Raw genomic sequence first — 16,819 nt, 5'->3', positions numbered from 1 at the left:
AAAATATTCACATCAATCGTTAAGACGTATCAAAAGTGTGTTTATAGTTTGTATAAGTGTGAATGTTGTCGTGTTGTTAGCATAGAATAGAGGTTTTTTTTTATTTCCGTCTTACATGAGCTATGGAGAAATGGCATGACTTCAGGGTGTTTATGTGCATCAATATAGTGATACACAGCAATTTCATGTTTAACATGTAATTGTGACAAATATAAACATTTATTTGTTAAATGTGTTCTTTTGCACTGTGTTTGATAGGTCTGTGTTATTTATTTTATATAATCTGAAGCAGCATTCAATACATACTGCTTAGAAGTGTTCTTAGTGTATTTTGATGTTAACTTCACTACTTTATATGGACCTAATGTTTTATTTTCATAAATAAAGCAAACTGATCAAGTCTGTTAAAAACAACAAATGACTTTGTCATAGTTTTGCTAAATATATATATTTTATTGTAATGTAATTAATTTCAATGACAATACCTCAAGTTGAAGTGGTGAGATTAAAAAAAAAATTCAAATTGATTAAATTACAAATCCCAATTAATCACTCATTTTTAAATTGCTTGTCAGCACTTACTGTACTATCATACAGTGATATAAACTCACACAGTTGAAAGATACTACCACTAACCTGTGAAAATACTGCAACATGTGTGATGATGATGATCTCCTGTGAAGTACAGAAGATGGAATGTACAGTAGTGCATAATACTGATTCACTAGGAATATTCACTAGGACTACAGCAAAACTGCCAATCAAACAAAACGGAAGTCATCATCATGGACCCACTAGCTGCAGAAGATAGCTCTCCAATCAGTTTAACAGATCATTTACTGAATTTTGTAAAACTGAAACAATACAAAAAGAATGCCTTTGTAGGTTAATAATACTAACACACACACACACTCGTAAACATGTACGCATATTCGCTAATGCTAACGACATTAGCTTGCTGACATTCCGATAGCACGTACAAATATGCATGAAAACACTCCTACAGCCATCCCACATGGGACAGTTAAGTATGAACTGTTTTAGTCAAATTGTAAAACTTACAAACGTTGCTCGGAGTGATTAATGAAGAATCCTTTCGTGCAGGAGCGCTATGGACGGTTTTACTTCCGGTTTAAGGCATTAAAACAGGAAGTACATTTTCAAGCGAACTTATCCAAAAGATGGTGCTTAAGCACAAACAATAACACACCATTTCAGTGTTTCTGCTTGTGTTTAGGGCTGCAATTAACGATTATTTTGATAATCGATTATCTTAACTATTAGTCAGATAATAAAGCGTTCAGTTATTTTAGGCATGTGCTTACTAACTACAAAGAAGAAGAATTCATTCATAAATATGTATTTTTCTAGAGATGTCCAATAATGGCTTTTTGCCGATATCCGATATTCCGATATTGTCCAACTCTTAATTACCGATTCTGATATCAACCGATACCGATATATACAGTCGTGGAATTAACACATTATTATGCCTAATTTTGTTGTGATGCCCCGCTGGATGCATTAAACCAGGGGTGCTCACACTTTTTTCTGCAGGCAAGCTACTTTTCAATTGATCAAGTCGTGGGGATCTACCTCATTCATATATATAATTTATATTTACTTATTTATGAAATATATGTTTTGTTAACAAGTTAAAGGTGTTTAATGATAATGCAAGCATGTTTAACACATATGGTTGATATTGTTAATAAATTAAAGGTGTTCAATGATAATACAAGAATGTTTAATACATATAGTTAATATTGTTAACATGTTAAAGGTGTTTAAAGATAATGCAAGCATGTTTAACACATATACTTAATATTGTTAACAAGTTAAAGGTGTTTAATGATAATGCAAGCATGTTTAACACATATAGTTAATATTGTTAACAAGTTAAAGGTGTTTTAATGCAAGCATGTTTAACACTTATAGTTAATATTGTTAACAAGTTAAAGGTGTTTAAAGATAATGCAAGCATGTTTAACACATATAGATTCCTTTCTTTCATGAAGACAAGAATATAAGTTGGTGTATTACCTGATTCTGATGACTTGCTTTGATTGGAATCAGACAGTGGTGCTGATAACGTCCGCATTTTCAAATGGAGGAGAAAAAAAGTCCTCCTTTCTGTCCAATACCACATGAAAGTGGTTGGTTTTGGGCATCTTATTTGTCCAGCTTCCATACTCCTTTGTATAAACTTTACAAGAAATACATTGGCGGCAAACTCCGTAGCTCGCTAGCTTGTGCACGCCAGCTTTCTGAGACTCTTAGCGCAGGCAGGATGAAGCAGAGCTTTTATTGTGAAGGCAGGAACTGTGTAGTCGGTCTTTGGAGTTTTGACGGCAGGTACGGCGCCAGAGTCTGTTGAAATAAAAAGTGTTTCTCGCCTTCCTGTCTGTAATTTTTTCTTAATAATGAGCTGGCAGCAGCCAGCGTCATCTCAGAAGACCCTCGGGTGCCGTGAATGTCAATCAAGTGACGAAAGTGACGTCATAGTGAAGATTTATGATCCCTCATTTTTAGGACTATTTTTTTAATGCCTGGCTGGCGAACGACTGACACACCCTCCGCGATCGACCGGTAGATCGCGATCGACGTAATGAGCACCCCTGCATTAAACAATGTAACTTTACCATGAATTGATTAACGTGGACCCGGACTTAAACAAGTTGAAAAACTTATTCGGGTGTTACCATTTAGTGGTCAGTTGTACGGAATATGTACTGTACTGTGCAATCTACTAATACAAGTTTCAATCAATCAATCAAAAACAAAGTTTTCCAAAATAAGAGAACAACTTCAACTCCAGTTATGGAAAAAAGGTGGGCGGGGTTGGGGGGTGGGGTTTGGTGGTAGCGGGGGGTGTATATTGTAGCGTCCTGGAAGAGTTAGTGCTGTAAGGGGTTCTGGGTATTTGTTCTGTTGTGTTACGGTGCGGATGTTCTCCCGAAATGTGTTTGTCATTCTTGTTTGGTGTGGGTTCACAGTGTGGCGCATATTTGTAACAGTGTTAAAGTTGTTTATACGTCCACCCTCAGTGTGACCTGTATGGCTGTTGATCAAGTATGCCTTGTGTTCACTTGTGTGTGTGGAAAAGTCGCATATATTATGTGTCTGGGCCGACACGCTGTTTGTATGGAGGAAAAGCGGACGTGATAACAGGTTGTAGAGGCCGCCAATAATTTTGTCCGGGTGGAAATCGGGAGAATGGTTGCCCCGGGAGCTTTTCGGGGGGGCACTGAAATATTATCGGACATCTCTAATTTTTACTGTAACTGAGCTGCTCATTCAGCCGTTACAAAATAACAAAGACTATTAAAATGTTGCCCATTTACAAAAAAAAGGAAGAGGCGTCCTCCCTCCAGATGTCCAACATGTCTCTGCTTTAAATGCTCGCATATCCCAGATGTACAGCCATAAAACAAGGTCCACTCTGCAACACTAGCAAGGTATTCATGTTTTTAACAAGAATAGGAGGAAATGTTCTCACACTTAACATGTTATCACTGGCGATGTATTTGCGAGTGGCAACGTCACACCTATTGTTGACAAATACAATTGTCGGTGACAAATTTTATTGTCGACAATGTTGACTGATCGTTGCAGCCCTGCTTGTGTTGAATGCAAACTATTGAACACGAAACAGTATCAATTAAGTAGCCGCAGGGTTCAAAGCGTTGGAAAATGTAGCAGCTTATAGTCCAGGATTTGCGTTTCTATCTTTGTAAAGGCAGGCTTTTTATTGATTTATTTGGGATGTGATTAGAGTGTGTACCTAAAGAAGTATGTGGCAAGAAAAAGAATTAGATTTATGGAAGGAGAAGTAAGAGTCACAGCTTGTTGACAACAAGCCCAGATCGAGATGTATGAATGCAGCCAGCGCACTCTCGCTTCTTGTGGAAAATGTGAATAAACTCTTCCCAGAATGAAGCAGCCCTTTCACAACAGAGCGAGAGACGTCGGATCAAAGTCTGCGTGCTCCTTTGGGTGACTCACGCCGGTCCATTTTCATCATCTTTTGAGATGAGCTGTCAGCGCTCGCTCTTCACTCCTCCACCTTTTTCTGCTCGTGACTAATGCACTTCCTTCACGTGTCTCACCGCATGTTCCTATTGTCACCGCGTCCTGTGGCGGAAACAGCGCACCTACATAAATGCTGTGGGCGTCGCCATGGTCACGTGACGGCTTGTTCCTGTGCCCGCAGGTACTACTACAACAAGAGGATCCTACACAAGACTAAAGGCAAGAGGTTCACCTACAAGTTCAACTTCAACAAGCTGGTGCTGGTCAACTACCCCTTCCTCGACATGGGCTCTGGTACGCACACACAAGCTCCTACTCTACATCAAAGTGCACCACATACTCATGTCATGTTGATAAAATGGCAAAAACCAGGATCAGGGTTTTATTTTGCTGATCGTCCATGAACGAGATCATCCGATACCGATCACATGTATTACCTGTAAAATTGTCCATTTATCAAAGGTAAGTGCAATTGACATTTTAAGACATTTAACACATTATTTATACTCGTTCCACGTTTTATTTTATTGCATGTTTTGATCAAAACAAAGTCAATAGTGCACAATAACTAAACAAAAACTACCGTATTTTCCGGACCATAGGGCGCACCGAATTAGACTTGGACAAACCTTAATGATCCACAAGGCAAATTGTTCCACACAGTAGCTCAGTTACAATGATGGAAAGTGTAAGGATGGAAAGGACAATGAAGGTATAAATAGACTAAATATAGCGATATAAAATATAACATATATACGTAATATTTACATATGTACAGTATATTATATATACTGATATATTATATTATGTCTATATAATATATACAATATATAACAATTATCATGTACAATATTACAGTACCGTATTTTTCGGAGTATAAGTCGCACCTGCCGAAAATGCATAATAAAGAAGGAAAAAAACACATAAGTCGCATTTTTTGGGGAAATTTATTTGATAAAACCCAACACCAAAAATAGACATTTGAAAGGCAATTTAAAATAAATAAAGGATAGTGAACAACAGGCTGAATAAGTGTACGTTATATGAGGCATAAATAACCAACTGAGAACGTGCCTGGTATGTTAACGTAACATATTATGGTAAGAGTCATTCAAATAACTATAACATATAGAACATGCTATACGTTTACCAAACAATCTGTCACTCCTAATCGCTAAATCCCATGAAATCTTATACGTCTAGTCTCTTACGTGAATGAGCTAAATAATATTATTTGATATTTTACGGTAATGTGTTGATACTTTCACACATAAGTCGCTCCTGAGTATAAGTCGCACTATGAAAACTATGAAAAAAACTGCGACTTATAGTCCGAAAAATACGGTATATGTGACAGCTGCAGCATAAAATAGAGAGTAAATCCAGCAGAAAATAGACATTAAAAACAAAGAGAAGTTATTATTAAATTATATTATAAGGCACATTGCCGATGAACGGTCTATTTTTTATCTTTTTTCATATATAAGGCGATAAATCGATTATAGGATGCATTAAAGGAGTCATATCATTAGAATTTTTTTTCTAAATATAAAACACTTCCTTGTGGTCTACATAACATGTAATGATGGTTCTTTGGTCAAAATGTTGCATAGATGATGTTTTACAGACCATCTTCAAGCCGCTTTCTGACAGTCGCTTCAGGATGCGCCGTTTTGTGGGCGGTCTTATTTACGTGGCCCACCTTCGGCAGCGTCTTCTCCCCGTCATCTTTGTTGTAGCGGTGTAGCGTGCAAGGGCTGGAGTGGAAGAAGTGTCAAAGGATGGAGCTAACTGTTTTAATGCCATTCAGACTTTACTTCAATCAATAACGGAGCAGCATTTCCTCATCCGGAAACAACAAGGCCGGAAATCTGTTCGGTGAAAAACCGTCCGACCGGAACTCTCTAATAACTAAAGTTCCATGGGTGAATAATGTAAACTCACTACACAAGTATGTTTTAGCGCTTTCATGGCGAGTTTACTGACAGATATAAGTAAGAACTTTACACTACTTTATATTAGAAATGGCAACAGCGGAGGATGAATGTCCCATAACAAGAAGATAGAGGGAAAAAAAGAAGCTTATCGACTACAAAGGCGGACACGCGCACATTTTCAGGACTTATGCAGATCCCAAATACAGATCAGCAGGTACCAGAAGGTAAGAAAATTTGCTTTTGCATAATATTGCAAAACAAAACGCCAGATAATGTCTTACTTTGTACACACACCATAATAATACTCGTATGTTGAAGCACAGTACAATCCATCAAGCTGTGCGGCTTCATAGCTTACCAAAGTCGCACTAAAACATTTTGATAGATTTTTGAGCGCTGTGTGTAATGTTCTATATTTTCAATGGAACATATAAAATGTTGGTGTTGTTTACTTGAGTCATATTGCAGTCTACACGCATCTCTTATGTGTGACTGCCATCTACTGGTCACACTTATCATTTCACCATGTACCAAATAAAATAGCTTTGAGGTTGGTAAGCACAACCAAAATGATTCCGTACATTAGGCGCACCGGGTTATAAGGTGCACTGTCGAGTTTTGAGAAAATGAAAGGATTTTAAGTGCGCCTTATAGACCGGAAATACGGTAAACAAAAACTACTCTCTACTTTTTTTTTTGTATTATTTTAATTGCAGGGAATTATTCCTTGGACTTGTAAACATTAACAAAAAATGGTTTCAAGAAAATCTAATCTAATCACGCTAGTCTCGATCATATACTGATACTACTTTTGGTATCGACACCACCAGTTCATGGAAGGTTCCGCTCTCCTCCTACATGTTGTGTACTGATTGTGACACAGCAACAGTTGTCATATTATCCTCTCTCTAACTCTTATTGATCTGCTTGTGCATGTCCTGGTAATATCTGCTCACTTTCTGCTGAAACACACTTCCATTTACACTTTTTAAACTTTACTAAGCACTTATTACTTGGTGTTGATTATAGCTAGCGTAGCGGCTGTTCGCGTGCCTGTCGGCGTGTAACGTGCCTGTCGGCGTGTAACATGTTTATTTCTCCAGTAAAGAAAATAATCCCATGGTTAACTTAAGAGAGCAGCTCCTTACTGTGTAAGGAGACACATAATTAGCTGCTAGCCGCTTGTCAGCCGGAGGACTCAAGATAAATAATGTCAGCAAGAGGGTATTGGCATTAATCGGCAACGGCGATCACAAACTCCATCCATCTTCTTCTGCTTATCCGAGTTGGGGTCGCGGGACCAGCAACCTAAGCACGGAAGCCCAGACTTCCCTCTCCCCAGCCACTTCGTCCAGCTCCTCCCGGGGGATCCCAAGGCGTTCCCAGGCCAGCCAGGAGACATAGTCTTCCCAACGTGTCCTGGATCTTCCCCGTGGCCTCCTACCGGTCGGACGTGCCGTTAACACGTTCGGGTGGCATCCTGACCAGATGCCCGAACCACCTCATCTGGCTCCTCTCCATGTGGAGGACCAGCGGCTTTACTTTGAGCTCTTCCCATATGGCAGAGCTTCTCACCCTATCTCTAAGGGAGAGCCCCTTATTTCGGCCGCTTGTACCCGTGATCTTGTCCTTTCGGTCATAACCCAAATCTCATGACCATAGGTGAGGATGGGAACGTAGATCGACCGGTAAATTGAGAGCTTTGCCTTCCGGCTCAGCTCCTTCTTCACCCCAACTGATCGATACAGCGTCCGCATTACTGAAGACGCCGCACCGATCCGCCTGTCGATCTCACGATCCACTCTTCCCTCACTCGTGAACAAGACTCCGAGGTACTTGAACTCCTCCACTTGGGGCAGGGTCTCCTCCCCAACCCGGGGATGGCACTCCACCCTTTTCCGGGCGAAAACCATGGACTCGGACTTGGAGGTGCTGATTCTCATCCCAGTCGCTTCACACTCGGCTGCGAACCGATCCAGTGAAGATCCTGGCCAGATGAAGCCATCAGGACCACACCATCTGTAAAAAGCAGAGACCTAATCCTGCAGCCACCAAACCGGATCCCCTCAACGCCCTGACTGCGCCTAGAAATTCTGTCCATAAAAGTTATAAACAGAATCGGTGACAAAGGGCAGCCTTGGCGGAGTCCAACCCTCACTGGAAACGCGTTCGACTTACCGCCGGCAATGCGGACCAAGCTCTGACACTGATCGAACAGGGAGCGGACCGCCGCGATCACAAACGTTTTCACTAAAATTGGCTGATACTCATCGGAGGCGGATCGAACGGCACATCCCTAGCAGTTTACTCAAATCACTCTTATTACTGCAGAATTTGGTGGTTTGCAGTATTTCCAATTACTGCAGTATAATTACATCAACAACAAACTTACCTTAATGCAGAATCAGTCCTGCCAAGTACAGTAATAACCAGCCCCGTACTTGTTTCCCTGGAATTCATTTTGCTAGCTTACTGTGACTGCACACAATGATGGAGGAGCCTAAATCAAGGGCGATTTAGGCCGTCTGGGTGGAAATGGGCATTCTTTCCAAAAAAAAAAAAAAAAGATACATGGGGGACAAAAACATAATTTTGAGGTCATTTCAAACAAAAAGTTTTGCGGCCTGATATCAGCCTGTTGGGGACCACTGTGTTATGTTGAATGACTGAATGAAAACCCAGGGACACAAGTTAAGTGTTAATTTTAACACGTGTTAGTTAAAAGAAAAAAATTAAGTATGGTTGGGATAGACTCTAACACAACTAGGTAAAAATGTAACATTTCTGAAGGATTTGAATCATTGTTAATGATGAAGTAATTTATTGAAGCGTAGGCATGCAACAGATGCTAATATCCCAGTGTTCAAGGTAGTTTAAATCATCGTTTAAGTTGTATTTATTATTAAATATGCAATCATATCTATGTGCACCACTCTGCCCCTCCTTGTTCGAACTCCATTGTGGAGTGTTTTAAGTCTCGTCTTAACACCCACTTTTATTCTCTGGCTTTTAACACTACGTGAGTTGTGTGTTCCTCTGTGTTTTTAAATTTTTATTTCTATTTGTTTTAATTGGTTTTACCCTTTAAAATAGTTTTTAATCATATTTTTATTTTTTTATATTTGGTTTTACATGTATTTTGTTTTTTGTTTTTATTCAGTCATTGGTGGAGCTAAGGATAATATTTGAATATTGTTTTTAATATTGTTGTGCAGCACTTTGGAAACGTTGTTTAAATGTGCTACACAAATAAAGTGGATTGGATTGGATTGCGGGACACTTGGCCTAGTAAAAAACATTTTATCGTGCATCTATATGTTGTATTTCCTGGAAACACAAATGATTAATTCGGTGGAATGGCTAACATTCTCATGTCCATTGTTCTTATAAGTGTTTCAATCTGACTATTATGGTGTTTAGTAGAGATGTCTTGATAATAGGATCGGATCGGCGGCAGATATTTGCCTTTAACTGATCGGAGGTGAGCTGATTAGCTGACGAGCCCGGCCGATTTATTTACCGCAGCTTTCCTGGTGTTTACGGTGCAAAAGATTGTAATTTCCTTCAAAAGGGAGACGCAATCACATCTACAGATTCCTTGTAATTACGTACATACATAGTACGTATGTACGTACATACACACATGCATGAATTCCAGAACACCGACTGGAATTAGAATTGCCGCATGGCCAACGTACATCCACGGTACGGAGTATGGATGGAACGATTCATGACAAATATCCGAACCGTTCGGTTGATCTGACATGGTGGGAAATTGTGTTTGTTGCAGGGCTGGACAATTTATCACATTTTGATCTCAATTTCAGTTTTGGCTTCTCATGATCATAAAAATATTATACCGGTAATTGGAAATAAATGATTAAAGGGGCTTTTATTTTTCAATGCAAAGAATTCAAACAAGAACACTTAGCTTATGTGGTTTAGCAGAACACATTTGTTTTAAAACGGTCTATATTTGTCACAATTTTTAAGTTTGTGTATTAAAATGTTTTACTGGCCCGAATAAAATGATTGGTGTTCACAGCGGTCAATTACTCTGTCAACACATACGTGCAGGGAGCACATGCACACACACAAAAGGGGTTCAAGTGAAGCAACGAACAATTTGCAGTCATGTCGTTTTGATAGAATATACATTCAATTATAGCTGTAGCTAACAATCTAAATCGCTATCGTTCGCTTACAACACCCAAAGCTGATGCGCGTGCATGTGTTACGTCATTACATCCTGGAAGCCGTAAGCGGGCAGGATATACTGTGTAGGGAGTAGCGAGGGGTGTATATTGTAGCGTCCCGGAAGAGTTAGTGCTGCAAGGGGTTCTGGATATTTGTTCTGTTGTGTTACGGTGTGGATGTTCTCCTGAAATGTGTTTGTCATTCTTGTTTGGTGTGGGTTCTCAGTGTGGCGCATATTTGTAACAGTGTTAAAGTTGTTTATACGGCCACCCTCAGTGTGACCTGTATGGCTGTTGACTTGTTGCATTCACTTGTGTGTGTGTGTGTGTGTCAAAAGCCGTAGATATTATGTGATTGGGCCGGCACACAAAGGCAGTGCCTTTAAGGTTTATTGGCGCTCTGTACTTCTCCCAACCCACACCAAACAAGAATGACAAACACATTTCGGGAGAACATCCGCACCGTAACACAACATAAACACAACAGAACAAATACCCAGAACCCCTTGCAGCACTAACTCTTCCGGGAAGCTACAATATACACCGTCCGATACCTCCTGCCGCCACCCACCTCAACCTCCTCATGCTCTCTCAGGGAGAGCATGTCCCAAATTCCAAGCTGCTGTTTTGAGGCATGTTAAAAAAAAGAATGCACTTTGTGACTTCAATAATAAATATGGCAGTGCCATGTTGGCACTTTTTTCCATAACTTGAGTTGATTTATTTTGGAAAACCTTGTTACATTGTTTAATGCATCCAGCGGGGCATCACAACAAAATTAGGCATAATAATGTGTTAATTCCACGACTGTATATATCGGTATCGGTTGATATCGGAATCGGTAATTAAGAGTTGGACAATATCGGATATTGGCAAAAAAGCCATTATCTTTTTTTTTTTTATACTAAATGCATTTGTTCTTTCAATTTTGACCAAAAGAAATGGATATTTTAAACTTTAATATTATCTGATTATGCCAATTATATTAGCATATACTGTATTGCAAAACTATTTTTTGTGAGATAAAAACAAATAGTGAAATATATGCTTGTCACCTTTTAATGTGATTTTAAAGCAAGTTATACATAAAACAAATATATATTAATCATGATTAATCACAGGTTATTATCCGCATGCATAAAGTAAATTAATTTAAAAAAAACAAAAAAAAACGGCCCTCTGAAAGCAGCCTTTACTGCGATGTGGCCCTCAATGAAAATGAGTTTGACACCCCTGTTGTAGAGCCAAGTGTTTTCTGAGGTGATGCATGGTGAAAAAAAGTTTGAGGACCAGTGGCCTAGACCTACTGTATGCCCATGGAGGCCACGGCGTCTCATGTGCAAGCAGTTGAGGCAGAGGCACTCTTGAGTTGGTCACAATAGTTTGCTGTCCTCAGAAGAAGACCAAGGAAGACCCCCACTATGACACAACATTGAACTACTGAACGCTAAATAATGGCCATCGCCAATCAAAGACATATTGTCAATACAAGTGTCCCTACTCTTTCACCGTTTACATAACATCACACACAGGAACGCAATTTGACGGGCGGTTGTCTTAACCATCAACTAATCACATCCATCATTTATGTGAGTGACATCATCATGTCCCCCCCCCCCCCCCCCCCCATAGTGGTCTCTCTGTTCTGTTGTGTTCCAGCCAGTGCTAACAGGGTCCATATGGAGCGTTAGATCCTGGCTGACTTAAGTGCGGCACGATACTTTAATTATAGCCTTTGTGTGATGTGGCCCACGCGTGTTGTGACGTGACGCTCGCACACACACACACACACACTGTCAGTTTGCGCTGATTGTTGCGAGGGACACACACTTTGCTAATCTCTCTCACACACACACACACAGAGAGAGAGAGACACACACACAGTGGCTGAGCAGCGGTGGAAAAAGCAGCCCAGCCCATGTTTGTGATGGCAGCCAGTGCTACTTTTCCAGTATTTAATTGTGGCGCACGCTCGCTTGCCAAGAATTTATTGCAGTGCCACAGTCTCTGGAAGCGGTGCCAGGGTGGGGGCGGTGGGGGTTAAAGAACCACCCACCTTTTTTCGTTTTTTCGATCAGAATGATGGGAGCCATGTGTCCGCTTTCTCCGATGTCGTGATGCAATAGTTGTTGTCTTCTGCCCCCACTCCCACCCCCCCACTCCGCCAAACACGTCAAGTTCTGTAAGTGCGGCCAAAACCTCACACAGTTTGTTCTTCATTAAGTTCTGTCTGCTCCAGCAGCAAATTAGAAACACACATAGGGCTGGGCGATATATCGATATACCGTATTTTTCGGAGTATAAGTCGCTCCGGAGTATAAGTCCCACCGGCCGAAAATGCATAATAAAGAAGGAAAAAAACATATATAAGTCGCACTGGAGTATAAGTCGCATTTTTGGGGGAAATTTATTTGGTAAAACCCAACACCAAGAATAGACATTTGAAAGGCAATTTAAAATAAATAATGAATAGTGAACAGGCTAAATAAGTGTACGTTATATGAGGCATAAATAACCAACTGAGAATGTGCCTGGTATGTTAACATAACATATTATGGTAAGAGTCATTCAAATAACTATAACATATAGAACATGCTATACGTTTACCAAACAATCTGTCACTCCTAATCGCTAAATCCCATGAAATCTTATACGTCTAGTCTTACGTGAATAAGATAAATAATATTATTTGATATTTTACGGTAATGTGTTAATAATTTCACACATAAGTCGCTCCTGAGTATAAGTCGCACCCCCGGCCAAACTATGAAAAAAACTGCGACTTATAGTCCGAAAAATACGGTACTCGATATATCGCGGGTTTGTCTCTGTGCGATATAGAAAATGACTATATCGTGATATTCAAGTATACGTTCTCACGCAGTTGCTTTTAGCTGCGGCCATTACACTACAGGCTTTTCTCACTCTTTCTTGTCTCTCCTCCTTACAGACAGCAAGCGCACCTTCTTACATACGTCACATACGTATACGCCCTCGTGGAGCAGAGAGGTAGCGGCATGGGTAACGTTAGCTGTGGTGCGAGTGGTAATACGGGAGAATGAAGGTGCAAATCTGGTAACAAATGAAGGAAGAATTAATTCCCAAGAAAAACAGCACGGGGTCCATCGTCTGGTGGTGGTTTGGCTTCAAGCGGGAAGATGTCGAACAGACAACCGTAATTTGTCAAGTGTGGGGCAAAAGCGTTGCTACAAAAAGTAGCATTACTGCTAATATGTAGCATCATTTGAAAAGTCATCCGCTAGAGAATGAAGAGTGCTTACTCCGCATGTCAACATCTCCGTTCGGTGCCACACCAACAAAATGCCGAAGCAACCATTTCCACATCAACACCGTATGAAAAAAATAGTCAACAACAGAAGGAGATAACGTCCGCAGGAACCTACCACATAGCGAAGGACATACACTATTTGATTCCCTATTATGCAGCTCATTTCTATTTGACAGTTATTGAAATATCTTGTGTGACATCATGCACAAAAGTGCACTTTATTTGTTTTAAACTATTGTAGTGGCGGTTTGTACAAAAAGTGCACTTTAATTTAGTGTTGTTTTGATATGTCATCTTAGTGACATCATGCACAAAAGTGCACTTTATTTGTTTTAAACTATTGTAGTGGCGGTTTGTACAAAAAGTGCACTTTAATTTAGTGTTGTTTTGATATGTCATCTTAGTGACATCATGCGCAAAAGTGCACTCATCGCTTGTTTTAAAATGTCTCTGACAATCTTGCACTTTCTGTTTTGAAATGACCTGAATGTTTGTGCCACAGCTTAATAACTGTTTAATAAATACACTTTTGGTCAATTGACTTAGATGTGATTTCCCTCTCTGCATGAAAGTTTAAAATGAGCATATATTAATGCAGTATGAAGAAGAATGTTTTAATGTAGACACATAGAATCATCATACTGCTGTGATTATATGCATCAAGTGGTCATTCAAGACTAAGGCAAAATATCGAGATATATATCGTGTATCGTGACATAAAAATATCGAGATATTAAAAAAAGGCCATATCGCCCAGCCCTGAACACACGCACGGTGAAAAATATGTTCATTACAAGAAATAAAGTCTTTTTTTCCTTTTGTCATCGCAGGTCGCAGCATCCCACAGAGTGCCCCGCCTGTGCCCACCGGCGGCACCCACTTCCGCTTCCCCCCCTCTGCGCCCTCGGACGTGCTGTCGTCCAGCGAGGAGCTGCGCAGCCCGGGCGTGTTCAGCGGCGTGGCGCGCCGCATGGCCCGCGGCTCCGTCAGCGACTGCAGCGACGGGACGTCCACCAACTCGGAGCTGGAGGAAGCGGTGGGGGCGGAGGAGCGGGCGGCGGGGCCCGACAGGGCTTTCAGGGGGCTCCTCCCGCCCCGCCACCCTCACGAGTCGCTCTTCAGGGTCTACGGCGGCGCCAACCCGGCGGGACTCCCCAGACCCTCCCATAGGGTCCACCCCGAGTCCCTGTCTCCGTTTCCCGTGTCCCCCCTGCCGGGCCCCGGGGGGATGCTGGCCCCGACTCTGTCCCCGGCCCTCTCCATGACGCCCACCCCACACCTGTCCTACACCCCCTCGCCCTCGCTGTCCTCCCCCATGCTGGGCTCCCACTTCTCCTTCAACCCGGAGGACATGAAGCACTACCTGCAGGCCCACACCCAGTCCGTCTACAACTACCACCTCAGCCCCCGCGCCTTCCTTCACTACCCCAACATCATCATCCCGCAGCCCCACCGCCCCACCCCCGAGAAGCTGCCCGCCCACCACCTGCACGGCCCGCCCCTGCCTCTCTCCCATTCGCTGGGGGTCGGAGAGGACGCCCACCAGCACCCGTCGCCTTTCAAGTTCAAGCTTCAGCCGCCCCCTCTTGGCCGCAAGCAGCGGGATGCGGGAACCTCATTGGCTTCTTCCTCCTCCTCATCCGCTGGCTCCGCCTCCTTGTTCGCTGTGTCCGGACAGATGGCTGCGGGAGCGCCCAAGATCAAGGTAAGACAGCAAACAGGAAGTGACGTCGTAAGAAAAGCATGTGACCATGAGCTGCTGGTGTTACAGGTGGAGCCCATATCTGACATCGAGTCGGAGGAGGAGGTGGAAGTGACCGACATCAGCGAGGACGAGGAGATGAACCGTGATGACGACGACATCTTCACCGCCGCGTCCCATCACCCACTCCTCCATCATTCCAGGAATAACGGGGCCGCCGGCAGCCCCTCAGCCGCCCTCCCGCCGCCCTCCGACCCTGATGACGACGACGAGGAGGTCTTCAAGACGCCCGCCACCCCGCCTCTCAGCGCCGGTCACTCGGCGTTCCCGCTCCTCAGCCTGAAGAGCGAGCCGGCCCCGTGCCACCCGGCCCCCATCAGCCCCGGCGGCACCCGCTGTATACCGCTCAAACTCCGCTTCAAGCGCCGCTGGAGCGAGGACCAGAAGATGGAGGCGGACGGCGAGAAGGATGAGGCCGAGGACAAGAAAGTGCGAGCCGAGGGCAGGGAGGAGGCGGAGCAGCGGAAGAGGGAGGGGCCGGCAGAGAACGGAGGAGGTCGGGGCGTCATCTTGGGCTTGATGCTGCCGCCGCCGCCCGCCCAGCGCCGGGCCAGCTCGGAGCTGCAGCGAGCCACCGCTCAGCTGTCTCTGGAGAACGCCAGCTGCTGAGCCGTGTGCTCGCCACTTACGTGCGCACCCCCGTGGACCGCACGAGTGACCTTTGACTGGGCGGGATCATTTCACACTCCTTAAAAGGACATAATGTTTGGTCTTTTTGGCGCTCGCCACTTGAATCCTGAAAACTAGCGATGAAACACTAAAGTAAACATGGACGCCGCCCGTCACTGGACTTCTCACTGACACGGTCTCAGACGCGATGCTGACGCCACACAAGTGCCTCGCCGCGTTTACAAGACGGACAGGGGGCGTCGGCCATCTTGGCGTCGTCGAGGCAACATTCCGTACTTTACAGAGCCGCCACTTTTTGGCGGAGGACGAGTGCACAGCGGTGAAGTGACTCCGACTCTAAGGGGTAATATCTAGAGGAGGCCACGCCCACACGGCCCAGGAAGCCACGCCCACTCCGCCGTGCTTAGACTCCAGCGTTGAAGGTCTCGTCTTCATTCCCCAGGCTCCTCGCCATCGCGTCGCAGTATTCCCGGGCATTTACAGCAGCGAGCCGGCGACTTGCTGCTCCTTGGTGATGTTTTTTAGCGGTTAAACTTTATTTTTGATGACCTTTAAAAAAATAAATAAATAATTTTTTTAAAGAGATATTCTAATTGGATGAAATAAGATTGTGCCTTTACGAAGCCCCGCCCCCCTCGCCGTCACACAAACTACCGACTTGCCTTCTTCTGTTTTTAAAGTCAAACTACACAATCTATATTTTACTCAAAGTTAAATGTTATATTTCGATATGGGAAAGAAACTAAATCTATTTTTCATGTGTTCATATAAAATAAATATATATATATATATATAAATATATTATATATATATATATATATATATATATATATATATATATATATATATATATATATATATATATATATATATATATATATATATATATATATATATATATTATATTATATACAGTATATGTATATATATATATGTATATTATATACAGTATATGTATATATATATGTATATT

The 16,819-nt window shown here is 42.4% G+C and overlaps 1 protein-coding gene across 1 annotated transcript in view; it reads left to right on the top strand.

Moving 5' to 3' along the window:
- Positions 1 to 16,605, top strand: part of erf (Ets2 repressor factor) — an 89,607-nt gene extending 73,002 nt beyond the window's left edge. Inside the window, exons 3-5 of the mRNA XM_062047394.1 lie at positions 4,214 to 4,326; positions 14,285 to 15,159; positions 15,226 to 16,605. Of these exons, the coding sequence (XP_061903378.1) occupies positions 4,214 to 4,326; positions 14,285 to 15,159; positions 15,226 to 15,825 (1,588 nt within the window). The 3' untranslated portion in view covers positions 15,826 to 16,605. The remainder of the gene's footprint in view (positions 1 to 4,213; positions 4,327 to 14,284; positions 15,160 to 15,225) is intronic.
- Positions 16,606 to 16,819: the final 214 nt, after the last annotated feature.

This window comes from Entelurus aequoreus, linkage group LG05, assembly GCF_033978785.1.
Source record: "Entelurus aequoreus isolate RoL-2023_Sb linkage group LG05, RoL_Eaeq_v1.1, whole genome shotgun sequence".
Lineage (NCBI taxonomy): Eukaryota > Metazoa > Chordata > Actinopteri > Syngnathiformes > Syngnathidae > Entelurus > Entelurus aequoreus.
Note: the sequence above shows the minus strand (reverse complement) of the source record. Positions and strands in the feature narration are given on the sequence as shown.